The 26,402-nt window shown below is 56.0% G+C and overlaps 1 protein-coding gene and 1 long non-coding RNA gene across 3 annotated transcripts; one reads left to right on the forward strand and one right to left on the reverse strand.

Moving 5' to 3' along the window:
* Positions 1 to 1,088: 1,088 nt before the first annotated feature.
* On the reverse strand, positions 1,089 to 25,547 carry LOC142051441 (uncharacterized). Of its 2 annotated transcripts, none has more exons than XR_012658477.1 (3): positions 25,441 to 25,547; positions 23,865 to 24,031; positions 1,089 to 1,155 (listed from the first exon to the last, which is right to left on the reverse strand). It is a non-coding gene; the product is annotated as an uncharacterized LOC142051441 (long non-coding RNA). The 2 variants fall into 2 exon arrangements; XR_012658476.1 differs by lacking the exon at positions 1,089 to 1,155 and adding an exon at positions 5,038 to 5,414 and having other exon boundaries at positions 25,441 to 25,545.
* Positions 7,726 to 10,984, forward strand: LOC142051446 (forkhead box protein J1-like). The gene is made up of 2 exons (XM_075080575.1): positions 7,726 to 8,242; positions 10,137 to 10,984. The coding sequence occupies exons 1-2, from the start codon at positions 7,742 to 7,744 to the stop codon at positions 10,935 to 10,937; spliced, it is 1,302 nt and encodes a 433-aa protein (XP_074936676.1). The 5' UTR covers positions 7,726 to 7,741; the 3' UTR covers positions 10,938 to 10,984.
* Positions 25,548 to 26,402: the final 855 nt, after the last annotated feature.

A 26,402-nucleotide genomic window follows, 5' to 3' on the forward strand; every position in this document is an offset into this window, starting at 1 on the left:
AGGCTAAAAGCTTCCCCTTTTAGGTGCCAAACCCTCACTTTCAGGGTCCAAACCCCTCTATTAAAGAATGAAACCTCATTTTTAGGTGCCAAAGACTCACTTTAAAGCACCCAAACCCCTTTTTTAACAGGAAAGCATCATTTTTAACACCCAAACCCTCACGTTCAGCTTCTAAACCCCTCTTCCTCTTCCTCCCCAGCACGCTGGGCACGCGACGTCCTGAAAGCGCGGCACGGTGTGGGCCAGCTGCAGGGGCCCTGCTTTTATAGGTCCCGAGCAACAGCGAGGTGGCTCTTGGCAGCAGGAGCCCATTGTGGTGTTGATTGTGCCTGTGGGCGACGCGTGTGGCCAAATATGGGGGGTTTGGGCGCGGGGGGGCGGTGGCCTCAGAGATGGCCAGATGTGGGAGAAGGAGGAGGGTGGTGGGGCTGAGGGCTGAGTAATACCCATGTGTCGTAGGGTAGAGCATTTGACCAAGTGCTGTATTTGGAAAGACAGTATTTCAGTCAATGCTTGCTTAGCAAATGGTGGTCTCAGAGGTTCCACACAATCCTGCTGGAGTTTCTGTAGGTCTCAGTTTGCTGACTCTGTAGGGATTTGTGATCCTAAACGCCTTGCCCACGTGCATGCCATGTCCGCCGGGTTGTTTTGCTGTTGGCTGCACTTGGTGAAGGCAGGGAGGCATATTTCACCCATCAGTCCCTGAGGAGGTGAGAGGAGGAGCTGGCAGGAGCTGACGTGGTTTGAGAGAAGAGTGTGACTCAGTAAGAAGTTCTCATGGCTACTCCCGAGGGATGGGCTTTCACTCTAGCGGTGTGTGCCTATAGATAATGCCTTGCAAGAGAGCTTTGGCTGCTGGAAGGCCGTGACTCCTCTAACTTCATCAGTTCTGTGATCAAGTCATGGAACAAAGCGCTTTGCATGCCTATGTATGGCATTATTTCAGATCTCCCTTTCTAGCTAAGTACGTAGGTTTGTGAAGAAACCGGGATGGTGCAGGGAATTCTGCAAAACACATTTAGAACCAATATTGTGAGGGAAATGCTCAGTTTTGAAAATGTGCAAAGCTTTTACGGCCAAACTTACCCGTTACGGTTTGACACTCAGTTCTCTTGCGTGTCAGCTGTAGTTTCTCTTTGCCATCAGATTAAGCGCCTGGGAGAGATACAGTACAATATGCAGGTTCTAGTAGACATAGACATTCTTTCCTACTGAGGTGTAATGTCTGCTTTTCTCTCAGAATGACCCTTCTCTCTCCTGTGATTTTTTCTGCAGCGTTTGGCATCCTGTGTTGAAAAGTACAGTTTGGATCTGGCGGGCGGAGCCTTTCCCTTGCGAGGGCAGGGCAGCAAGGCCAAACTACTCAGCTGTCAGGCTATAGAAACCTTTCCCAACTGCATTGACAGAGAAGACAGCGTTGATGAAGGTTTGTTCCTGATGCCCGTGTTTGGTGATTCTAAACGAAATGGCTTTGGAATCTGAGCAATGAATGCTGTTCCATACCCACAGCCTGAAAGTCTTCAGTATCTGTGTAGGCTAACTTGTTGGGCTTGTTTTATTTCTTTTTTTCCTAAACCTCTTGATCAACTCTTACTCTATAGAAAACTTGATTAGCTAATAATTGTGTATTTGATTTGGCTTAGGATGGATACAATCTGAACTTGAAAAGGGGGGCAGCATGACTGAAACCTATCACAGAGGTGATGCTATGGTGTAAATGTTTAAAATGATTCTTAGCAAAGTGTTGTGTTTCATGAGTGGTGTAACAGAATGAAGCCAAAATAGAAAGTGGTGTTTTAAAAATATCAGATATGTTGGTTTTTATACCAATAAGAAACAATGTCTTGCCTTTTCCAGTCATATCTCCTGGCACCAGTGTCTCAGTCTTCAGCTGGCAAGTGAATACACGCGGCCAGGGAAAACCATCTACTTATTTGGGTGTATTTGACTTTGACTGCTGGTATCAGGCTCAAAAGCCAGGCTCACTAAGGTAGGTTTTTATGAAGCTGTTTTCAGTATCCCTCCCCATAATTCATTGGAAAGTCGGCGTTTAGCTTCTGCGCTTGTTTTCTTTCAGGCCAGAAGAATCCCTTCAGGACTGCCCCTATTTTGCACTGTGGTCACTGGACGCTGTAACAAGCACGACTGCTCCAAACCTCCTTCTGGATGTTGTGGTGCAGGAGCGCAGCCTAAGCTGGAGAGTTCCTCCTTCTTATCCACAACCTGAGCTGTGTTTTCACCCAAGCACCTATAATTTTGGTAGGTATTACACGGCTTTGAATAGTGATAAGCTTAAACTGAGCTCAAATGCCATTTATTGGTTCTCCTGTTCACTGTTTGTCACGCAAAAAACCCAACCAAACCGAAACACCCCAACCCCCCACCCACCCAACTCTGGTGACGTTGTACTGACCAAGTGTGTGCTGTTGTGACACCTGCCTGACAGGCGGCTGGGTCTGGGGGTTGGGTGCTTCTGTAACGCAGCCCGTGAGGTGGTGCTGGTGATCAAATGAAATGACTCTGGGCTGAAGCTCAAAGCGCAGTACCTCGATAGCCCCAGAGGGAAAATCTCTACACTCAGTCATCGTTTTTCTAAAAGAGGTTGTAAGTGATGTGATGAAGAAAATGGGTACTTGGTTGTACCTTTCCAGAGGTTGTGATGAAAAAAATGTAAACTGGTGCCACCATCACGGTGAGAGTATGGAATGTTGTCCAACGTTCATTGTCTCTGCAGATGGCACGTGCCTGCTGAGCTCTGGTGTTGTTCATGTGACGTGCAGCGGCTTCCAGAAGGAGGTGAGCTTTTACTGTATCTTTATGGAGAATGTCAAGAGATGGACCTTTCCTAAGCTTTCCATGGCGCTGCTTTTGGTGTCAGGGACCATTTTATGCTCTTCCTGCCCATCCACACGTGTAACTGCAACTGTATCCTGCCAGTTTTATGCAAATGGTGATGTTTTAGGTCTCCTCTTGGGACTGTAAACCCACCGTTGTCTCCCGTTGAAGCACGATCAGGGCCTGAATGTCTAGAAAGGAAGAGAGCGCTGCTCTAGGAGCAGGAAGAGAAAGTCGGGGAAAGCTGTTCCTTCTCTCTCATCAATGAGTGCAACTGCCTGCGTGGTCCTGAGTTCGGGTTTTGATCCCTGATTACCTTGGAAAAGAGGACAGAACGGAGAAAAGGAAGCATCGTTCCCTCAGAACAACCTTCTCCCCCGTCAGTCTCTCAAAGCATTAGGTTCCGTGCAGGACCTGACGACGGGGGTGTCTCACTCGGATGCGAGTGTCTGCGAACATCCGCTTGCGGGACTATACCTGATCATTTGCTTCCAAGGCAGTGAGCTGCAGCAAACAATTGCTGTTGGCAGCTCTACCCGATGACTTCCCTGTATTTTCCCTTCATCGGTCGGCTTTGCTGCAGCCTCTCAAAGCAGATCTTCACCCCTGTAGCCTTTGCCTTGTGCTACAGGTGCCCAATTGACTCCTCTGGGACTGCCCTCTTGTTGCTGCAACACCTCAGTCACCTTTAGCTCGTGACACCCACCACCTTCTCTCTGCTTTATCCCACCGCAGTGACTTCACCCCCCTCCTTCAGAGGTTTCCCATTTGCAGGGCACCAACCTTTCTCTCTCCTCTGAAGGATTTCCCTGAGAGATGCAACATTTGTGATGAAGAACCCATCTTCACCCAGGCAGGCTCCAAGCGAAATGCTGAGCGAGCGAGTCATCAGGCAGAGGAGCACTTAGTAGGAAGGGGAGAGCAGGCTTTCCCTGCCCTCATCTTCCTCTCTACTAGATTCCTCACCAGATCTGTGGGGGCGCGCTGGGGCAAAGAGCACTTGTGCACAGTGTGGTAGCTAACATGAACGTCTTGGCAGGTTGGCCTGGCCCATAGGCTGTCTCTTTTGCAAGCCTGATGTAGGCTCTGACATGGTGTAGACCTGGGCATGGTGTGAATGGTAGGGAATAAGGGCTGGAGACTGCGCTGGTTTTGGGTGAGAAGGGGTTAATTCTCCTCACTGCGGTGGTCAGGGACCTTTCCAGCTTCCCGCGCTCTGCCGTGTGGGCAGGGGGCTGGGAGGGGCGGGGCCACGGCCGGGGCAGCTGACCCTGATTGGCCAATGGGATGATCATTCCATACCACGTGACACCATGACCGGTGTATTAACGGGGGCAGTTGGCGCGTGGGGGCCCCCCCACTGCCCTGTCCCACCCCTCTCTGCCGCTCTGTCCCTCTCTCCCCCTCCTCCTCCTCCTCCTCCCAGCTCCACCAGGGCTCCAGGACCTGGGCAGCCCCAGGGAGGCGGCCATGGGGCCCGGCGGTGGGGCAGAGCGGGGCGGGGGGACGGTGTCGCTGGATGGTGTCCAGGGAAGGGAACATCAGTCTGATGCTCCAGCGGTGGCTTGTCTACCAAAGCCCAACCTTCCTCGTGGTTTCAAAGGGGACAAGGAGAGCTCTCCAGGCCTGGCCAGGCCCCCCGGTGTAGGGCTGCAACAGTGCTTGTGGTCGGGGCGGGTTGGGGCAGGACAGGCAGGTCCTGGGAGGCGACCAGGAGGGTTTTCTGGCCGCTCCGAGCTGTGTGTCCCCAAGGCTGCAGGAGTGGCCCAGCAAGCTCAGGGGGCAGCTGCAGAGCGGGTTGGCTGCGTGCGGGCACCTGACGCTTGCTCAGAGGGGCCGTGGCTGCCGGCGAGCGCACGGCGATGGAGAGGAGCCGGGACGAGGCTGTGCCCATGCAGCGTGCTGCGAGCAAAGCCACGAGCATCCTCCGCCGTGGCTCAGGAGAGACGGGATTTTGGCGTGGGTGATGCCAGCGCTGCCCTCGGCCACCCAGCAGGGACGAGGGGTGGGCAGGAGCTGCCAGTGCCGGCAGCGTGGCGTGAAAAGCAACGGCCCCTTGCCTCGCAGGGCAGCCCCTTGTTCCAGGGATCCACCCGCCAGGGATTGAAGGAAGGAAACCAGATTGCTGCTTACGGCTTTGCTTTGAGCGTGTTTTGGATTTGAAGAGCGCGTTTAATAAAGGGTATCTTATGTCAACAAAGTGTCCAGAGTCATTCTGTGGTTACAAGGCGAGGGCAGTCGGGGTCTTGGGGGCTCGGTGGGTGGAAACCCTTTCTGGCTGGGAGCATCCACCCACCCGTCCCCCTGCACCTCCCCAAAACCAGCCCAGCTGCTTCAAGTCTCCTAAACACTTCCCAATGTCCCTTTCAACCCGCATTACCGACCCATCCTAAATCCTGCCTCCTCCGAGCCCTGCCAGGATGGAGAAGGTGCAAATGCAAACGAAACCTCTGCAGGGAGAGCCTGGCCGGGGGTAGCGGCAGCTTCCTGGTGCGGGGTGCGGGTGGCCGGGCAGTGGGCACAGGCGCCGGGGCCCCGGCACTGCGGGGACGGATGAGGACACCCAGAGGGGACCTTTCCTGGAGGGGAAGGGGAGAAGAGGAGCGCTGAAGAGAAATCCCTCCAGCGCCAGGGAAGAAACCTCGTGCTGGGAGCTGATGCCTTGAAGGTGAGGAGGGCTGTAAGGGGGGGTTATAATTTGGTTTTAATGGAGGGGCTGATGCGTGGTGGGGGGAAGCACCTTGCGGCAAGTGGGTTGCTCGCAGACAGCCCCACCCTGCGCAGGGGGAGGGTGGGGATGGGAGCGCTGAGGCCTGAAGTGCTTTGCTGCAGGCTGCTCTGGAAAACCCTCGAGCTCTTGCTGCCTTCAGGTGTGTTTTTGCAGAGGCAGGCCCTGCTCCCGAGGGAGGTGACTTGTTAGAAGGGCAGCAAACTGAGGGTTGGGGTTGGTTTCTGGCTGTCGGTCTGCTGAAAAGGGAGATAGAGATTCCCGCTCCCCTGGGAGTCGCCTCCTCCCTCCTCCACGGCTGGTCCCAGCACCCGCCAGCTCCCAGCCTGCGGCCGCTGGGGAAGGGCGCGAGCAGAGGGGACTCTGCCTGTGTGCTGGGGAGAGGGTTTGACCCTCCCAGCTCGTCTGGCCCAAACCCCCGGGGGTCCTGGCAGGAAAAGCCCTTGTTGTCCGCACCACTGGTGGCAGCAGCAGCCCCCGAGAGCGGGTCTGGCCGCCCCCCTGCCCCTTGCTCTCAGGGGTCCTTCCCCCGTGGGGCAGTGGGCAGGAGGAGTGCCTGGTGGTTAAACCTTCCCGGAGACACCCCGAAGCCCCCCACCCCGCAAAGGGCAGGCCTTACAGTGTAAGGGGAAAGCAAACGGCTTCCCTTGGCTTTCATGGCTGCTCTTGGCCCCCTCGGTTGGGGTGCTGGGGGTCCCTCCCTGGTCTCTGTTAAAGCCCTTGGGCGGGCAGTGGTGGGGCTTGGGGAGTTCTTAGAGAGACATGTGTCTGTAATCCTTCTAATTAAATAAAGGCAGGCCCCATCCTTGAATCTGGGGCTCTACCAGCCCCCCTCCCCCCTTCAGCTTTGCCCTGGTCACTGTGGGCTCCTCAGGGTCACAAGTGGAGGGGGGTCCCAGGCAGGAGGGAAGGGCTGGGGCTGCCCCTGCACCAGCCCCACGGGGGCACCAGGATGTGGGGTTTGGGATTGCTGGGGATGGATTTGGCACTGGGTGTGGGGTACGGTGGGATCCCGCATCCTCCCTGCCACCTCCCCGCGTACCTCAACCCTGCCCATCCCCACCCCGGGGCTCCGTCCCTCAAATAGCCGAGTCTCAGCCCAAACTGGCAGGTCCCCTCCACCTCCCCATGGCCATGCGAGGACCAACAGCAGGGCCAGGAGCTGTGTTATTGTTATTTTTGTTGTTATTTGCATTCCCTCCGCCGCTCCCCCCAACCACTGCCGTGAGGGTTTCTGGGCTCTCCCTTACCGGGGGCACAGGAATGTGCAAGGGCTGGGTGGTGACACTGGGGATCAGGCATCCAAACAAGCTGTCGCCCCGCTGAGCCTTATTCTGGGGGGAAAAGCCTGTTTTGAGGGAGCAGAGCGGGTGATTCCGCTCCGCCCACACCCCCTGACTGTTGGTCGCAGCATCATTCGAATGACGGAACCCTCGGCCCCAGCTGCCCCAGTGCAGCCGGTGCTGGGCTCCTCGGCCTCGGGGGCCTCTCCTCGCCCAAAGACACGGGAGTTTGGGCTCACAGCCCGGCAGCGAAGCCGGACACCACAGCCCCAGCCCGGGAATAACGGACGCCTGGATCCACCGGCTCTCGCTGAGTAAGGGTGTGCTTGGGCTGGGCCTGTGCCCCCTCCCCGGGTTGTTTTAGGGCCGCTAGGTGAAGGGAGAGGCAGAAAGAGCAGGAAACCAAGGGAAGCTGGTAGCAGGAGGGGAACGTTAAGATATTTTGGCGAGGTGGTGTAGCCTGAGATTTTGTCCTGCTAGCAGCAGGTGGGAGAATCATTCTTGCTTTGCGGGATGGCAGGGCTGGATTTTGGCTGTTTGAGGGGGGTTTGGCTGGTTTTTTTCTTTCTTACTTTGGCTGAAGGCTTGTTGGGCAGCACTGGCCCGCTGGGGTCTGGGTGACACCGTGGCACAGGGGTTTGAGGGAATTTCCCTGAGTTTGGGGCTGCTCAAGCACCCCGGGGAGGTGTTGTGGCTCCGGTGCGCAGCACCCTGGGGATGGGTCTCGCCCAGCGGCACCCGGAGCACCCAGGGCCAGCCCTGCCCGGGTGCCGGAGAGCAGCTGCGCTTCAGGGAGCTTCAACCCTCTCCCTGTTGCTGTTGCAGGATCTGCCCCATCCCCTCCCTTCCCTTCACGTGCACCCCGTGAAAGCAGGAGCTGCCGAAGTGCCGAGGCATGGCTGAGGGGTGGCTGCGCTGCCTGCAGGCAGGAAAGGACGGAGGGCCGGAGGGCAGCGTGGGGGACTCAGACGACCTGGACGACAGCCTGACCAGCCTCATGTGGCTGCAGGACTTCTCGATCAGCGCCTGCATGGGCAAGTCCTCCTGCTGCCCCAGTGACCCGGACCCCCAGGACTGTCACAGCATCCCCAGCTCTGCCGCGCCGTGCTCGCCCCCGGCCGCCGACCCAGCACGCATGGGCATGCCCCACACTCCCTGCAAGCCCATCTCCTCCTCCACCTTGAGGACGGCGCACCACCCCACGGCCGCGCACCCTCAGCTCACGCAGGACATCGACTACAAGACCAACCCACACATCAAGCCACCCTACTCCTACGCCACCCTCATCTGCATGGCGATGGAAGCCAGCCAGAAGCCCAAAATCACCCTCTCCGCCATCTACAAGTGGATTACTGACAACTTCTGCTACTTCCGACACGCCAATCCCAACTGGCAGGTACGAGATTTGGAGACTTCTTGCCTTCTCCCCTCTCCCCACGGGGCTGGGGAGGGCTTTCCACAGCCCCCACGGTGCAAGGCAAGATCCCGCGGGGATGCTGGATCCCTCTGGCAGGAGAGCGATGCCGGCAGCCGGCGGGGAAGGGCTGTAACGGGAAAGAGCTTGGGTGTGCAGAAATGCCACGGCCATGAGGGCGGCGGAGGGAAGGAGCCATTCTAGGGGAGAGCCCGGGGCCGTGTTGGGAGCGGGGAGGTACCCACTGGTCTGCTGGTCCCTCCGGCTCCTCTTGGCGCTGGGGCGAAGGCGTCTCTGTGCCCAGCTCCACCTTCCTGGCGCTCTCGTGGGGTCCTGAGTCCCTCGGGGGTGAGCACACATGAAATCGCCAGGCCGAGTGCCTCTGGGGGCTGAGGAGCAGGTGTAGGAGAGGGACGGAGCCGACCCCCAGGCAGATTGTTGCGCAAATCCCTCGCTGCGGAGGTCCAGAGCAGAAATGCTGCTGCTTTCCAAGCAGGGCAGAGGGCAGGTCTCCTGACCCCGGGACAGGCAAAGGAGGCTCCATCACTGTGACGAGCCGGTGAGGCCTCAGAGGGAAACCCAAGAGAGGTCAAATAGGGCTGCTGTCCCCAGCCAGCACAAGCGTGCCCTCGGGGGGCAGGGGCCAGCTCCCCCACGCTCACCAGCTCTGGGGACAGCCTGAAGCACAGGGGCTTTTCCCAGCCACCTTGGCTCGCTGCCCTCCTCCGGCACACGACGGGACCTCCGGCACGGGGGGCTTTCTCGGCTGTGGCAGGGCAGGAGGGACCCGGGAGGCTCGTCCCTCTGCTCGGGTTATTTGCAGCCCGCGCCCGCAGCACACCAGCGATCCCGGCAGCGGTGCTCGCCCGGGCAGGGCAGGGCGACGGCGCTGCAAACCCCCTGCCCGGGTGCTGCCCACCTTCTCCCTGCGCAGGGCGGTCGCCAGCGCCTCTGGCAGCCCAGTGCTTTCTGTTCTTCTTTTTTCCTTTTTTCTTTATTCTTTTGTCTTATTATTATTCTTTATTCTTTTTTCTTTTCTTATTTTTTCTACTTTTTATTTCTCCTTTTTCTTTTTTCTTTTTTCTTTTTTCTCTTCTATTTATTTTTTCTTCTTTTTTATTTATTCTTTACTCTTTTTTAATTTTTTTTCATTTTTGTTTTTTCTCCTTTTTTTTTTCTTTTTTTCTTATTGCTTCCCTTGCCTCCCTCTCTCTTTTTGGTCTCTTCTCTACTTTTTTAGGTCTCTTCTCTCTTCGGTTTGGTCTCTTCTTGGCTGTGTTCTCATCCCCTCTCCTCATTCCCATACATGAAGACAGCCTGGAAAGGTCATGCCACCTACTCTGGGGGGAGATGATGGAGATATCCCTGTGGGAGCTGAGTGCTTTGGAAAGGAGCCAACACACCCGGGCTTCAGCCCGGAGGAGGGGTTTTGGGGGTGGCGGGGGGGTGCGGTGTGGGTGTGCGCATGTTTTTCAACAGCTCTAAGTGTTCAAGCCTTGGTTTTCCTCTTCAGCACTACGGGTTATGGATAAATAAGCATAAAGGTATCTAGGCAACATTACAAAAAAAACCACCCACCTCTACCATATCCAATCTCTTAATCCAGTCTTAGCTTTGTGGAGTCCAACGCTGGGGCATTTACCCAATAGCTGAGTTTCCTTTCGAATTAGTCACATCACTCCAGGCACATTCAGGGCTTCAGAACCACTCGACTGAGGCTGCCTGGCCTATGGTTTCCCGGGTCCTCCTTCTTCCCCTTTTTGAGGATTAGAGTGACATTTGCTTTCCTCCAGTCCTCGGGCACCTCTCCTGTCCTCCACGACCTTTCAAAGATAATGGAGGTTCAGCCTTGGTTTTTTTCCTGTTTTGGGTCTAGAACTCCATCCGACACAACCTCTCCTTGAACAAGGGCTTCATCAAGGTGCCCCGGGAGAAGGGCGAGCGAGGGAAAGGTGGGTTTTGGAAGCTTGACCCCCAATACGCCGACCGGCTCAAGAGTGGTGCCTTCAAAAAGCGGAGGATGCCCCCGGTGCAGATCCACCCAGCTGTCACCGACAGAGCCCAGCAAGAAGCACAGAGCGTCGCCAGCCCGGCCACTTCAGCTTGCGCCTCCAGTAACAGCCTCAACGTCAGCGTGGAGTTACAGCAGCTGCTGAAAGAGTTTGAAGAAGTCACCGGTGACCAGAACTGGAACCTAGCGGATGGCAAAGCAGGGCACAAGCGCAAGCAGCCCTTGCCCGAGCAAACGGCCAAGGCGCCTCGGCTTTCCAACCCTGCCTTGCTGACCCAGGAAGAGCAGACTGAGCTGGCATCACTGAAAGGCAGCCTTGACTGGGAAGCCATCCTCAACACCACCCTGAATGGAGACTTCTCCACTTTTGGGGACCTGGAGCTCACGCCTCCCATCAGCCCCATAACACGCGACCTGGACTTGATGCTACACGGGCACCACATCGCCTCTCCCCAGGGGCAGGAGCACGTCCTCACCGAATCCAACCACGACAACCTGGACTTGGATGAAACCTTCATGGCCACGGCCTTCCTGCAGCACCCCTGGCACCAAGGGGCAAACGATTACCTCTCCAACTCCGGCAACGTGGAGGAGGTGTTTGAACTCAGCGACGGCTCTTTGCCAGCAGATGTGAGCGACTGGAGCAGTCTGGTGTCCCTCTTATAAGGGGCCAGTCACTCTCCAAAGCCCGCACAGGCTTTAGTAGGATGCTCCCCCAGAGCTGCTGGGACTTACAAGGGACAAGAGTTTCTAGAGACAGAGACATTCACAGGGACTTTTACCAGCTTCATTGTAAGATTATTCACAGAAACACCGTGGGGAGAAAAAACCAACACCACAGGAACAGCTTGATAGAGCTTTAAAGGCCACGTCAGAAGTCTCTAGTCCATGAGTTTCCTCAGGAGAAGAAATACAACACTGCTTATTTTTTTGCTTTTAAAGGAATACATGTGAATTGTCTTTTTCTTTTTCCCCGTGGCAATGGACACGGCCTACGTTCCTTCAGGGCTAACAGAGCACCCGCTAAATCCCATCCAAGACATGAGATCCTGGTGGCTTAGGGCTCGACAGACTAAGTGCAATTTTCTTACCCCTTCGTCCCTCTGTTTCTCTCTCTCTTTTTCCTATTTTCTGCCTAGGGTAGGTCATAGGTATAGTGTGATAATTAGCTAGCAAGTACGTAGAGGTCCCTTCTAGATCCTCTGAGTTCAACCTCCCTCCTAGGGAGGTTCTACCTAGGGAAGAACAAAAGGTTTATAAATTCAGCAAGTCTGCTTCTTTAGATGTTTTTATAGAATCTATTATCGATTATATATTCAAAGGAACCTGTATTTTTAGCACTAGAATTTCCTAAGAGTGGGGTTAGGGGAAATGCAGTTTGGGAGTTGGTTTATATTTTCATTGTTTAAAGGCTTGTGTTCATCGTTCTGTAAACCAAGACCAGGCAAGGGAGGATTCCTGCAGCAGCAGCAACAGGTTTCATCAAGGGTCCCGGAATTGTCCGCGACAGGAGAGGAGCAGCGGGGACGGGGTCGCTCCCACAACTGGCTTTGGTATTTTTTCTACCCAAACCCCTCGCTGCCGTTGCCAAGGGGTCTAGACCACCATAAACCCTCTCTGCCTTTCACTAGCTGACGTAGGCTGGGGACAGTGTCCCGGGGCTGGGGAGCAAGGGTCATGCCTCTTGCGGGTTTTGGGGGGGGGTCACTGTAGGTGTTGGTATCTGTATTGCTGATGCTTCTTTTTATTTGTTGTTTTTGTGATATTTTCCTGTTTTGGGGCCTCTATATGATACTGAAGAACTGCAGATACACGTGTGCAATTTAACGTTTTTCATGGAAAGTTATTTACAAATTAAAAACAAAAATGGAGAAGAAAAAACCCCTTCTGCCTCCTTGTTTCCCTCCAGCACCGCCGGGCTCTGTCTGACCCTCTCTCCTGTGGGTAGGGGACACCTCAGCAGCCCAGCCCTGGCTGTACACCCAGCCCCGGTACGGGGGTGCCATCACCCCCCTCTGCAGCGACACAGCAATTCTCCACGGGGAAACCGAGGCACAAACCCCCACCTGCGCGGCAACGCTTACACACCGCCCGTGTGGCACCAGGGTGGCCGTGCCTGGTGTCCGAAGTCCTGGGAGCTGCTCCCAACCCCCGGAGCATCCTTCCCTGCCCCTGCGGGGAGCTCCTGGGGGTGACATGATGGTAGCGCGTGGGACTGTCCCTCTGCTTGTGCCAGGGTCGGACCCGGCACCGCAGCTGCCCTGAGAAACACAAGTGGATGTTTTTATGGACATTTTACAGGGAAGGGCCATAGACGAAGGGAGTGATGTCTGTGTATGATGCCAAAGGCTGGGGAGGGGAGGGGTGGTGGTTGGTGAGGTTGCGTTGCATCGTATGGGACCTGGGCATGGCGAAAACGGTGTGGAATAAGGGGTGGCGACCACGCTGGTTTTGGCTGGGAGAGGGTCACTCCTCTTCGCTGCAGCTGGCGAAGCAGCCAGGGACCTTTCCAGCTTCCCACGCTCTGCCCCGTGGGCAAGGGGCCGGGGGGGCGGAGCCACAGCCAAGACAGCTGACCCTGACTGGCCAATGGGGTGCTCATTCCGTACCATGTGACGCCACGACCAGCCTATTACCCGGGGCAGTGGGCGCACAGAGGGGCGGCTGCTGCTCAGGGACCGGCATCGGCGGGTCGGCGGGTGCTGAGCGGCCGCGTCACGTGCCGTGTGTCTGGGTTGTTCATTCCCCCTTCCCCCCGCCCCGGGTTTCGCCTCTCTCTCCTTATTTTCCTTTTCTTTGCATTATTGCTGTTGTTATTATGGTTTTATTTTAATTATTAAACTGTTCTTATCTCAACCCACGAGCTTTCTCACTTTTGCCCTTCTGATGCTCTCCCCATCCTGCCGGTGGGGGGCTGAGCAAGCGGCTGTGTGGGGCTCAGTTGCCGGCTCAACCCCAACAGCCTTTGCTTGTGGGCAGCCAGGCTGGGTGCCCCTACCAGCACCGCCTGGCCCCATCCCTCCCTGGCGCTGCAGAGCTTCCGAGCTACCTGCTGCTCTCAAGCCAGCGAAAGAGCACTGGGCCTACGGGCATCACAAAGAAGCGGTATTTGATGTGCATGCATTTGCAGCAGGATGATTTGAGAATCGGAATACACTTGCCCTCTGAGACAGACTGCTGACATTTCAAACAGCAAACTACTGGGAAAAAAAAACAACCCAGCGATTGCTTCATCAGTTCAACCTGACTTGGCAAGTTTCATTGAAGAGGACACAACTCTGCTTTAGAAGCAGCACCAGCAGTCGGATTTTCAACAACAGGAGACAGTGCAGGGTACACCAACAAATAAAACAACAACAGAGAGACGAAGACCCTCTGAAACAACACATGGATGTGGAGCGTGTCCTCCAGAATCAAACACAGCAGCGGGGGGAGAGGGGGGTCTCTGCCTTGTTACCCTGTCCCTAATACCTCACCTTCCCTTTAGCTGGAGCCTCTCTTGCACTTTGCTTTGTGGGTAAACAAGTTATAGCACATCAGATTTCGTCTGTTATTTATCGCTCGCAACAGGTTAAAGTGTGCATTGGGGTGTGCATGGGGATATTCGTCCTCAAGGGATAAGGAAATCAACTCATTGTTGGAACCCTGAAACCCAAATTTGCAGAGCTTGACTTGACTTATGGAAGCAATAGCACAGAAAAAAAGTGCTTTGTCCGTAATTGAACAAACGCTAAAACCAGGGGAATCAAACACGACCAGACAACTATTGCTATGAAGGGGGCCACTATGCCAGTGCAGAGAGGGGGTCAGACCTCCATCTCAAGAGCCATCCCTGAAAGCTGGCGGAACTGCCGAAGAAACTGTGAGTCTCTGCTCAAAGACTACTTTCTTCTCCCTTTTTAATTTCACTGAAGTACATTTGCTGACCATGCTGACTTCACAGCAATCAAATCCCAGGTAACTTCTCAGTGTCGGGTGACAGTTGAGGACCAAATCTGAAGCATCGTCCACCTGAGTTCCCCACGGCTCAGCTACAGATCCCCATCTGGCATCTTCCCAGTAGTGAGCTACTGAACCACACAAAAATAATTCTTACCTGTTGTAATCCTGCTGCTGGGCAGGAGCCACTGTTCAGGAGCTGAACACAAATGACTGCCATCGTGCTTAGGAGCGATTTGAAACACTGCCCTTCTGCCACCTGCAGCACAGCTAGTTCTGCTTAGCAGGAGGATATTGTCCTCCACGCGTCTCCCAACTCTGGGGGCAAATTCTTACACAAATAACTACTTGCCAAAGTCCCGAGGAAAACCAAGTGTGGGCTGAGACATCCCCTTTCCACGTGGCTCTCTGCTGACAGGGGAAAACCCACTGAAATTCGCAGACTGACTGCATTCACCAACTGCAACTCGCACAGCAGCTTTCAGGAACGGCTCCAGGGCACAGCAGCAATGGCACAGATTGATTTTAAAAGACCAGAGGCGTGATCTGTGGGTGTCACAGCCTTCCCCAGGCAGCCCTCCCGCTCCAGGTACCCCAGGCACACCCTCTACTTTAGCAAGAAGAGGCCCAGCAAAGCCTCCCCACACACCGGAGTGGAGAGCGAGCACCAGGGCCAGCACACGCACAGAGACGCACATTACCTGGGACGAGGACTGCATTCACATCAGGATTATAAAAATAAACACAACACACTTAAAATGGGTATTTCTTTTCCTCCCTTACTCCATCCCATCCGTTTCCAGTCCCTAACCACACTTCTCATTATTTTCCTCAACGCAGTAAGGTTATTTGGACAACACAGGAAAAAATATGAGGGTGGGACAGTATTGGCCAGGTAAACCCACAGAAATACGAACTCATCTCACTTTTGTCACTGTTACAGAGGAGACGACAGGGTGCTGTGACACAGAGAGGGACAACATCACTGGGCTGCTGCGGGAGGTACGTGCTAGTGTTTTATCAGGTCTGAGTTTTCTATTTGCTGCTGCACAGTCTATGTTCCATATCCCAAGGCTGAGGATAGCTGTTCTCAGAGCATATCCTTTTAGAGCCCTCTCAGGTCCCTTTTTACCTATTGCCTTTGTTAGGGCAACGGCCTTTTCTCTCCCATATACAGGGCCCCTCTCCTCCCTCACATCACCCAGAGAACAGACCTGATGACTTGTAAAATAGGGACAGAAAATGTCTGTAATCTCAGTGCTGAACCCAGGGCAGAGAAGAGGTGCTTATCTCCAAAACCTCACCTCTGCTCCTGTCCTAAAAGCCCAGGAAAGAGGATACACAGACAGTGATCCCCCCCTTCAGGGACTTCAGGTATTTTGTCTCTGCTGCGGAAGTATCAAAAATACAAAGTCTGTGCTACCGTTTTGGGTTCTTAAATAACCAACCATCAAAATTCGAAGGTACCTTTAACCAGGCTGTATATCCCCAGGATTACAGACAGCTACCAGACACAGTACTTCAAGTTCTAAGAAAGAACAGCCATAGCCCAGACACTCTGAGGTGCAAGTTTACTTGAGTGACAAACATCAGTGACCTGACAAAGAAGTCACAGAAATGTCAGCAGCAGCACCTTTAGAACAGTGTTTCTTTGTGGAAGCCCAAGCCCTGTGCTCAGATATCTGCCATACTTAGCCGTCACAGCGCCAAAATACTAAATCTGTTACGTGTGCTGTATCAACTGAAAATAGGAGTGGAAACGTCACCTGAAAGTAGTTCCTAGGATTAGGCGCAATTTAGGAGCCCTGTGAAAAAACCCAGAAAGGTCTCAATTGCCAGAATTTGCTTTAAGATAATCTGGAAAATGCTGCAGTATTTTAGGGAGTAGTTATTACATTTGAAAACTTGCTGAGATTTCACACACTCATTGATCTGTAGCTGCGCTCTACTCGTGATGAATCAGACATACAACCACGGATATTGTTGACAAACAACTCATACACCATCCAAAGTGCCCCATGAGCAGAGGGCAATTCGGAGGCTGCTGTGGAATTTAGGGGCAAAGAGGAAGGCTCATGCTGCCTGCCACTGCTAGAACACCACCGGGCTCGCACTTACAGCCACGCACCTCCCGAAGGGGAGGAAGGACAAGGACATACTTTACATCACCACACAAGGGTTGCTTCATCCACTTACCTTGAGGAACACACTCCAAGGCCAGTAACGCATTTTGGAAGGCCTCTCCACCACTACAGCCTCCATTCCTCGCTCCCAAACAGGAGCCACTCTAACAGTGGTTTCTGCAATGTTTCCAGCTGAAGGAACAGAAAGCTCATCTGCCTGGTTCATTTTCCGTGTCAGAACAGCAGTGCCATTCTTGCCTTGAACCGCATACAGCTATTTACCTGATCCTTGACGACAGCAGCACCTCTCCTCTCATTTAGGGCAGCATTACAATACCAGGAGAGGGTGCCGCCCAACCAGAAACGGAGCGTGCATCGACAAGACAGCGCTAGGCACACCCATTTCAATTAACCCCCAGAACAAGGCCACGTTTAGAAGCGCAACACTGTGGTGTCCAGAATTACTGGGGAGGGCCTGAAAGCACTGCAACAACTACTGCAGCAATACACCCAAAGCTTGCACGCAGAGCCACATAAATTCAGGGTTTTTTGCTTGCAGATGCTTCATGGGCACCAGGAGGCTGCTGTAGTGTTTGTGCAAGAGACGCTGTAACTCACCAGTGTACTTCATTTATTCAGAGCCAACACCAGAAAGACATGGCAAAACCACAAGCTAACAATGGCTACTCATTGTTATGTGGTGGAGAGGCAAATCTTTAAGAAGGCTGGAAAACACGACCGTTCAAATAAGGCCGGCGGAGCTGACATACTACTGGGCTGTATGAATACATGAATGACAGCAACAATCCTGTAGCCAGGATTGCATTTCAATAGCGGTAATTTCAATCACTGCACCTGATTCTCTCTCCTCCGTAAATCTGAGGAACACAGAATACAGAATGACAACCTGGAGCACAGAGACCAGCTTAGGGCAGAAAAGAGATCTTAGAAAGAGAACTACTAACATTTGCTAACATGCGAAACTGATTACTGCGTTTCAAGTTTGGAAAGGATTAACGCTTCCTTCATAATACCTGCACAAACACAATACTGTTTGGGATATTGTTCTTTTGCTCTTGCCTGAAACGGACATTGTCTTTAGGAAACTAGTCGCAATCACTTATGAAGGAAACTGCTTTTTTGCATGGCTCGCCAGCTGGCACCCTTGCTCTTTCCTCTATGGCTAGTATGCAAAAACCCCAGATTTGGGGCAGAAGAATACCTGCCATCTCCTGCCCCCTCTCCCCAAATGCAAGAAATAGTCAAACACTGACAATCAGACTCTTCTGGGATGGGAACAAATTAGAAGTTTACACTACAGTGCGTATCTGCCTTTAGTCTAAAAGCAAGAAAAGCAAACACATCGAATAGGGAATCTCTCCAGGTACAGGAAGCAGGATCTGCAACTCGGCTCTCAGAAAAAGCAAGCAGACGGATGACGACACCACAGAACTAGAGTTGCTTTGCAAAACAGCAGTGCACACGTGTGTGTTAAGTATCAACCGGTCAACTAGCGTTGGAGATGAATGCTTGAACGGTCTAAAAACACGTGTAAGACTGCATCTGGGGTGCCTCAGTTTGAACGGGACAGCTCGAGGGCACGAATGTGAGGGTGCCTCTGTACCGCTATACTTTGCGTCCCAGCCTCTCTCCTCGGTTGGCACAGGCCAGTTGCCAGATTTGCCCGAGAGCTCCCCAGCATGGCCACAAGGTACCGGTACCACCAGCGCCAGGTATCCCCACGGCTGGGAGCAGCATTGTCCCCACCCTGGGGCAGAGAGGGGCAGCACAAAAACAACCCCCAAAAGGGCCCCATCCCGCCCCAGTGGTGGGGATGGGGCAGCTCACCCATGGCAGCACCGCAGGGCCGCCTGTACCGGCTGCATCCCTTCCCCTTTGGAAGGAAATTCACCTCTCCACAAAAATCATGCTTGGGAGGGAAATTGTGGGCATGGGAAACCATTGGGATAGGAAACCATCCCAGGGCTGAGAAATCATTGTTGGCATGGGAAGCCATCACTGGGATGAGAAATCATCGTTGGGATGGGAATTCATGGCGGGGATGGGAAACCCTCATCCGGATGAGAAATCAGCACAGAGGACAGAAAATCATCAGCAGGATGGGAAATCATGGTGATGGTCAGTTGCTGAGGCATGACAAATCCAGCCCTGGCAAGGCTGGCTCAGGCAGGTGCTGGCGGAATGATCGCCCTGGGGACAGAACCCCAGAACAGTGTTTGCCCCAAACAAACCCCACACTGACCCACCGCCAGGCAGGTACAGCATCAGGCTCCTGCTCCTCGTGGTGCTCCTGCCCTCCAGGTAACCCCCCAACGGGCTCTGCCCACCAATACCTCACCCCACCACCCCTCTTTGCTTCCCCCAACAGAGAGGTTCCCTCTCCGGCTGCCCACGGCATCGCAGGTGCCCAGCATGAGCTTCACCACCCCAGCCATGCCAGCACCGGTCAGTGCCCACGTGCTGCCCTCTGTCCCGGGGCTGGCAGTGTCTGGTGAGCCTGCCCAGCTCCACACCGTCACCCACCAGCTGTCCCAGCCCACCGTCTGGCAGGCGGTGCCAGGGCCCCTGGGGGCCCCGGGGCAGGTGGTGCAGCTCCCCAGCAGGGTGCCACCTCCCCCAGTGGCACAGCTCCCTCAGTGGGTGCAGCTCCCCACTGGGGTGCAGCTCCCTCAGTGGGGTACAGCACCTGAAAGGCATGCAGCTCCCCACTGGGGTGCAGCTCCCCGCTGGGGTGCGGATGCCCATGGGGGTACAGCTCCCTGCTGGGGTGCAGCTCCAGCTGGGGTGCCTCTCCCCCATGGGATGCAGCTCCATGCTGGGTTGCAGCTCCCCAGTGGGGTGCAGCTCCCCAGTAGGGTGCAGCTTCCCCATGGGGAGCAGCTCCCCCACCGGGTGCAGCTAAACCATGGGGTGTCGCTCCCCACCATGGCTGCTCCCTGTCCCCCTGCCTACGGCTGGGGACAGCAGGTGGTGCCACAGGCGCTGGTGCCCCACCAGCCGAGGGGGATGGGGCCACGGACCCTGGACCAGCAAGAGCCCATGGACCCCACGGGCTCCTGCCTGCTGCGTGCCCCTGCCCACACCGGCGACCCACCACCGTGCCGCCCCACGGCTCAGCCTTGGGTCCAGGAGCACCCTGTGCTCCACACCCTGCCCGGCAGCGCCCAGAAGCTATCAGAGGGCTTCAAGAAGGAAGTGGTGGCCATCGAGGACAGTGTCCCTGCTGCCAGCCCCCACCAGACCGCCCTGGCTCTGCCAACCTGCAGAACCAGGATGGAGCCTAAAGGTGAGCTCTGGGGGGTGGCAGAGCCCGCGGGTAGCTGCCCTGTGCCAAGGAAAGCTTGCATCACCCCGCGCTTGGGTTGGATCTCTTTGCTTTTTCAGCAGTGGAGACCACCCCGGCAGCCCCAGAGAAGCCCGTCGACCTGCCCGAGCAGGGGCCACAGGCCTTCGCTGAGGCCTGTCCTGAGCTGGCAGAGGACACCATGGCCAGCTTGGTGCTCTCCTGGCTCAACACCTTGGAGAGCGAGGACAGCCTCCCCGATGGGCCTGACAGCCCCAGCCTCGCCGCCTTCCTCCACGAGCTCCCTGACCTCTCCGAGTACGTGGCGGAGGGCGGCTGCCCCAAGGAGCCAGCAGCGGCGGCGGGGCTGGGGGTCGGCGAGGTCTCTGTCGACGACGTCGACGACTTCACCAGCTTCCTCAGCCGGGTCCCTGACTTCTCCGAGTACGTGGCAGAGGGCGGCTGCCCCCATCAGCAAGTGGTGGCAGCAGGGCTGGGGGACAGCGAGGACACCATCCCTAATGGCCTTCATTTCCCCAACAGCCTCATCAGCGCCGATTTCCTCGATGACCTCCACAACTTCTCCATGTACACGGCAGATAGCGCCTGCCCCCAGGACCATGCGGTGGTGGCAGGGCTAGGGGACAGTGAGGACACCACCCTGACCACCAGTGTCCCCAACGTGACTGCCGAGGCCCTTGATGAGCACCCTGACCTCTGTGGGTACGTGGCGGACGGCGGCTGCCCCAAGGAGCCACTGGTGGCGGCGGGGCTGGTGGATGGCGGGGACACCATCCCCAATGTCCTCGACTTAACAACTTCACTTAACAAGCTCCCCCACCTCTTGGAGTACAGGGCAGAGGGCGGCTGCGAGGTGGAGAAGTTGGCAGCAGTGATGCTGGTGGATGGTGAAAATATCCTCGCCGATCTCCCCGACAGCCTGGACACCACTGCCTCCTTGCAGCGAAGACCCTGACCTCCTGGAGTACGAGGCGGAGGGCGGCTGGTGCAAACGCCGCCTGCAATCGGGGATGCTGGGGGATGCCGACCCCTTTAGGGGTGTGCCGGCCTCCCCCTTGCAAGACACCAAGGGGAACCAGGGCGGGGTGTCGGCAGTCCTCCCCACCTGGCTGCCCTTGGATATCTCCGAGGAGAGCTCTCCGGAGACTGCAGAGGAGACTTCTGAGGACAGACCTGTGGACAGTCCCCAGAACGATCCCCTGCAGGCTCCTCCGGAGACTGCAGAGGAGACTTCTGAGGTCAGTCCGGTGGACAGTCCCCAGAACGATCCCCTGCAGGCTCCTCCGGAGACTGCAGAGGAGACTTCTGAGGTCAGTCCGGTGGACAGTCCCCAGAACGATCCCCTGCAGGCTCCTCCGGAGACTGCAGAGGAGACTTCTGAGGACAGTCCTGTGGACAGTCCCCAGAACGATCCCCTGCAGGCTCCTCTGGACAGTCCCCTGCTCAGCGTCCTGCAGTCCCCACTACTGACGCCCTTGGCCAGAGCCCAGGTGCACCCCCAGCGTCACCAGCCCCACATGGCCCAGCTGCTGGAGGAGGCGCTGCGGAGGCAGCCCCGGGTGGTTTTGACCCACTTGCCGCTGCCGCCGGGTGTCACCTCCTGCCGGGTGGGGCCCAGGTGGGGAGAGGTGGGCAGCAAGCAGGCAAACCACAAAGGCAGAGCTGCATGGGGATGGCACGGGGCAGGCAGCAGCGGGCTGCAGGCGGGAAGCAGCAAGCGCAGAGCGTCCAACATCAGCAGCGTGCCCGCCAAGCAACCTAGAAACCAGGGCAACACCAAGGGGCAAAGGCCCTTCATGCACCAGAGGGGACAGATTTAAAGCAGCCGTCCCACTCAAACACCACAGCATGGAGGCCTTGAACTGCTGCTCTGGGACTCCCACCCCACGCCCCACCCCAGCCTTGTGACCCTCAACTGCTCCAGTCCCACAGACCCATGCTGGAAGCTACAGCCCCCCGCTGCCCGGGGGCTGCGATACGTTCCAGGGAACACACAGCATTGCCAGGTGCCAGCACAGCTGGTGTCAGGGCCCAGCCGGGCCCCGCAGCTCCCGGCAGCACTGGGCCGCACGCCCCTGCAGCACCCCAGGGAGGCCCCAGGAGGCCCCGGCCCGGGATGAAGCCGCGGAGCAGTGGGCGCAGGGGCAAGGCGGGGCAGACACGCTCACCACTCCAGTGAGACACGGGAGTCCCCTCTGCCCACCCTGATGGGGCCAGTCCTAGGCCCACTGGGTGCCACCTCTGATCCCACTGCCTTGACCCTGCGCCGCTGCCGGCATCCCCACCGCAGCCTGGAACCGGCATCCCCAGGAGCAGCATCCCCACCCGGTGCTGAGGACGCTCCGCATCATCCTGAGGGTGCCCTTGCTCAACTCCAGCCACAGTTTCCACCTGCTGGGGCACACAGTGAAGGTGGTGGGGCTGATGCCCCAACCACCCAACCCGGAACCCAATTCCTTGATGGCAGCCCCGAGACCCAGCGCAGCACTGGATGCCTCAAGCCCCCGCTGACGGCAAGAAGGACACGGCACCGGCGGCACCATCGAGCAGCAAGGCACGCACCAGGTCTGCCGCCAAACCCCAGCAGCCGAGCGGGCTGTGCTTGTCGCCCACGGAGGCCAAACCCCACGGGAGGGGCTGCCGCAGCAGCTGCACATGCCGCCACAACCTCCCAACGACTCCCCGCTGTCCTTCGGGCCCTGGGGGGGCTCACGGCTGCGCCCACCCCGCTGGAGGAGCAGGAGCAGTCGGTGCCCATCACACGCAAGCAGCGGCCCCAGCGGGAGCGTGTGAAGGCGCTGGCCCAGGAGGAGCGGGAGCGGGCGGCCCTGCAGGTGTCACCGGGCAGCTGCACGTTTGTGTGCAGAAGGAGGCCAGCATGGACATAGCCAACGACTACGGCTACCCATAACCCACCGGCCCAGAACCGTCCCCCCCTCTTCGGAGCTGCCTTTTCCTCTCTAGCATTTGACTAAGGACAGAGCAGTGCCGCGGTGACGGCCTCGGTCAACACCTTCCTTCTGGCTGCCCTGCGAGGTCTTTGCACCTCTCGTGGTCAAGACAGTGTGATCCTGCTCTACCTCATTTGGCTGCAAGAAGAGTAAAGGAAGAAGCAGCTCCCAGAAGCTTCAGCAAACAGTTTGGCAAGGTCTTCTAGCCTGCTTCCACAGTCACAAGACCCAGTGCTGTTAGTATAATGTCTCATTGCCTTCTCTAGAAAGGCACTGAAGCAGAATGGCCTCCCTGTCACTGCTCGCTACCAGCAGCAACAGAGGCCTCAGAAAGGCCAGGATTTCGAGTCTTTCACCAGCAGGCCAGGAGTAGTGTGTTCTACGGGATGTGGCCACTTGTAGCCACTTGCAGTCCAGACACTCAAGGTGGTTTTAGCTTCAGCTGCGGTGGTTGTAGGCACTGAAGCTTAAACCCAAAAGGAAAGAGAAAAAGAACAGCCCTCCAGGCACACGCTGTTCGGAAGTTAAAGCAGAAGAAAGGCCAGCGTGGCACACGCTCAAGGACAGGGCTGCCTATAGCCCTTTGGCAGGGAAGCTTCTCCCCAGCCAAGCGCATTTCTCCTCCTCTCCTACAGTTCTCCTCCCTCTCTGTCCCCGTACCTTCAGCTGCAAGGCCTGACTGTGATTCAGCACTGCCTGGAAAGTGAACTGTCCCAGGAGCCTTCCCTGCTCCTCAGGTTCCTACTTCAGGCCCAAGAGAAACACGGGGGTGGAGAAACCAGAGCACCTCACACACTGTGGGAAGACTTAACTTCAGTCGGTGAAGCACGGGTTTATTTCAGCTACGCAGTCAAAGCAAGACGAGCGGAAGGAGCAGACAAGAAGCTGCACCTAGGTAGCACGCCACGCTTGCCTACTCAGCGAGTCTAGGCTGCCACCCAGAGAAGGAGCAGATGTTCCCAGGGGGAGGGGGGTAACCTGAGGGTCACAAATGCCCACGGGGATTGAAAGCCAGAAGGGCTAGGACAGTGCGCTGTGCCACCTCCTCTTCCCTGTGGCTCCCCGAGTTCCATCATGCCCCAGAACCTTCCTTTCGAACAGTATATTGGACAGAAGCGCAATACAGCTCCAAGGAGCTTGCTGCTTCTGCGAGCCAGGAGGAGGCCAGAGGCCGCTGGACTCTTTGACCCATACTCACCCCCGGCTTAGAAACGCTGTGCAACACCCAGCCCCCCACTCTGGAGAAACCACTCACGTAGACAGCCATGTCCTTTGGAGCTCTGCCGATACTGTCTCCAGGGAACGTTGTCCTGAAACGTGGTCCATGGTGACTGCTCTGGGAAGGATTGGCACAGACAGCTTGATGAAGGCTTGTCCCCGACTTCCCAGCAAGGGCCAGCACTTTCCCGCATGGTTTTCAGGCTGGAAGGAGAAGAAGAAACTACGTTCACATGGAGAAGGGTGCCCTGGCTCTCATTCCTGCTATGACCATCACAGGGTTAAGAACTGATTTGGCCAAGCAGCTCGGCTCTGAACCGCAGACGGTGCCTTCGGTCGGAACCTGCGGGTACCAAACAGAGAAGCAGCCGTGAGAATTCACGGGTCACAAGAGCACGTCAGTGGAGAAGCACTTGCATGGCAGCGAGCTGGGTGCGCTGCTTGAAGAAGCTCTCTGGCCTCTCTCGGTGTGCAGCAACTCGCCAAGAACAAGCAAGGGATGGTGCAGCTGAAAGGCACCGGCCCAGAGCAGGTGGCAACTAGGGTCCCACCTGGACAAGCCTTTCCTGTAAGGAGAAGCCATTGCTCCCCCCATTCAGTCCCACCTCCTCCCACTGGCACCAGCCAACTCTTCAACTTGTGCAGGCAGCTCAGGGGCAGTGCCAGGACAGCTTGCAAACGCAGCGTGAGGCCCTCCAGCAGGGCAGGCTCTCAGCACCCGCTTGTGCTCACTAAGAGCCCCCGTGAGCTCACGCCCGAGACCTCTGCAGGCACCTTTTCCACTCTGCTTCCATGCCATGCTGACAGTTTTCACGATGACTGGGAAGACAAAGACTGCAGGACCAAGCGACCCCGTTAGAAGCTCATCCAGAGGACCTGGGGCACTCCGGGGGAGAAAATACTCAGCAGGGAGAGACAGGAGGCGAGCAGGTCCATGCAGGAAGGCAGGAGAAGAAAGCTTCGAGGAGCAAAGGAAAGGGGAAAGGCAACGCTCACCAGCATCTTTGGTTCCTTCCCCCACAACTTTTGTTTTTCTGTTTCTTGGTGCTCCCACGTCAAGAATAAGCTCAGGAGACCTCACATAATCCAGCACCGGCAGGGAATAGAAAAAGACTTTTCCTTTCCACATGCAGAAGAGATGCAGAGGCAGAGACCAGCACCCAGCTGCTCCAGCCCCAGCCCTCTCCCACATCCCTGTTTCTTCTTGAATTCCTTAAGAGAGTTGGGTGTTGGCTTTGCAGCACCTCTCTCTGCCTACGGGCATTTGCTCAGTGGGAGGGAGGGTGGGGGGTTAACCCATCCCCTGCCCACCCCACGGGTGGCTGAGCTGGGCTGGGGATGGCTTACGTCCACAAACAGGTATTTTTTATGTTTAAGATAATATGATTCTATTTTTATAAAGAATAGATTTATTTTTTTACAAATAAATATTTTGAAATTATAATATTTGTATTATGTATATGTCTAGGTATAATATCATAAACATATACACACATACATAGATATGTACCTATGTATCCTACCACAAATCCTCAGAGGGAAAGGGAAGGGGGTGTCAGGAGGGACTGGGATGCAGGAGAGGGGTGACATGACCCCAGGGGCCCAGGACTCACCGCAGTTCCTGCTCTCTGCACTGCCAGGCACATGGCACAGCTCAGGCACTTCTGTCTCTCTCTCTGTGTCTGTCTGTCCCTCCCTCCCTCCCTCCCTGTGCTGCAGCCCCGCTCACTCGACTGCCTTCCACCTCAGGGAACCCACGGGTGCCTCACAGCTCACACGGGTCCCACACAGAAAGGAGACCATAGCAACAGGCTGTAGGACAGACAGGGAGGAGTTAGAAAATACAGGCAGGGAGTCAGACAGAGAAAGAAAGAAAAAACCAGTGATGGGAGATGGGAAGAGAGTAAAAGTAGCAGTTCTGGGCAACTGCCCCATTTCCTGATCACTGCCCAGGAACTGCTTGCACCGTATCCGATCGTTGCTCATGGGCTCTTCCCTGAGCCCCTCTGACCGTACGCCGGCAGCGTGGCGTTATAACCTTGCGAGGCGCTCTCCAGCACTCCCTGACCATGATCACCAGAGACCTCTCTCTAACAAACCATCAAGTGCCTCCTCTTCATAAGCGAGCCACCAAATGCACACACAAGCACTGCTCTCTGCCAGGAGAGCCCTCACTAGCAGTTTAAATTAGCAATCAAGACTGGCAAGCACACTTGACAGCAACACTCAGTTCCAGGGTGACAAGACACATAGATAAAATCTAGCCACTGCTTCACACCAGGAAAGTGATAAATGCCGGTCTTTTGCGTTACGCTGACATGGATGTTAATAACGGGAGATAAAGGAACTGACCGGCCTCCAGCTGCGTATTAGTGACAGCTGCTTCCAGCTGGTTCTTTGACTCAAGGCTTACCTGGACCACGGAACTGCTGGATCCTGCGGAGATGAGCATGTTGTTCTCGTCCTTTAGGAAGCTCCTGTGAGACCAATAGGCTGGATCAGAAGCAAAGGCTTTCCTGTGCCCTGGATTCCTAGGGTCACACACGCCTGTGCTGCCGCTGTTCACAGAAGTCAC

The sequence above is a fragment of the Phalacrocorax aristotelis genome, unplaced genomic scaffold (assembly GCF_949628215.1).
Source record: "Phalacrocorax aristotelis unplaced genomic scaffold, bGulAri2.1 scaffold_34, whole genome shotgun sequence".
Lineage (NCBI taxonomy): Eukaryota > Metazoa > Chordata > Aves > Suliformes > Phalacrocoracidae > Phalacrocorax > Phalacrocorax aristotelis.

Bases quoted from the DNA above. Each gene is read 5' to 3' on its own strand.
- LOC142051446 (XM_075080575.1), top strand. From the start codon at position 7,742: ATGGCTGAGGGGTGGCTGCGCTGCCTGCAGGCAGGAAAGGACGGAGGG. The intron at 8,243-10,136 runs GTACGAGATTTG...TTTTGGGTCTAG, and splicing joins ACGCCAATCCCAACTGGCAG to AACTCCATCCGACACAACCT.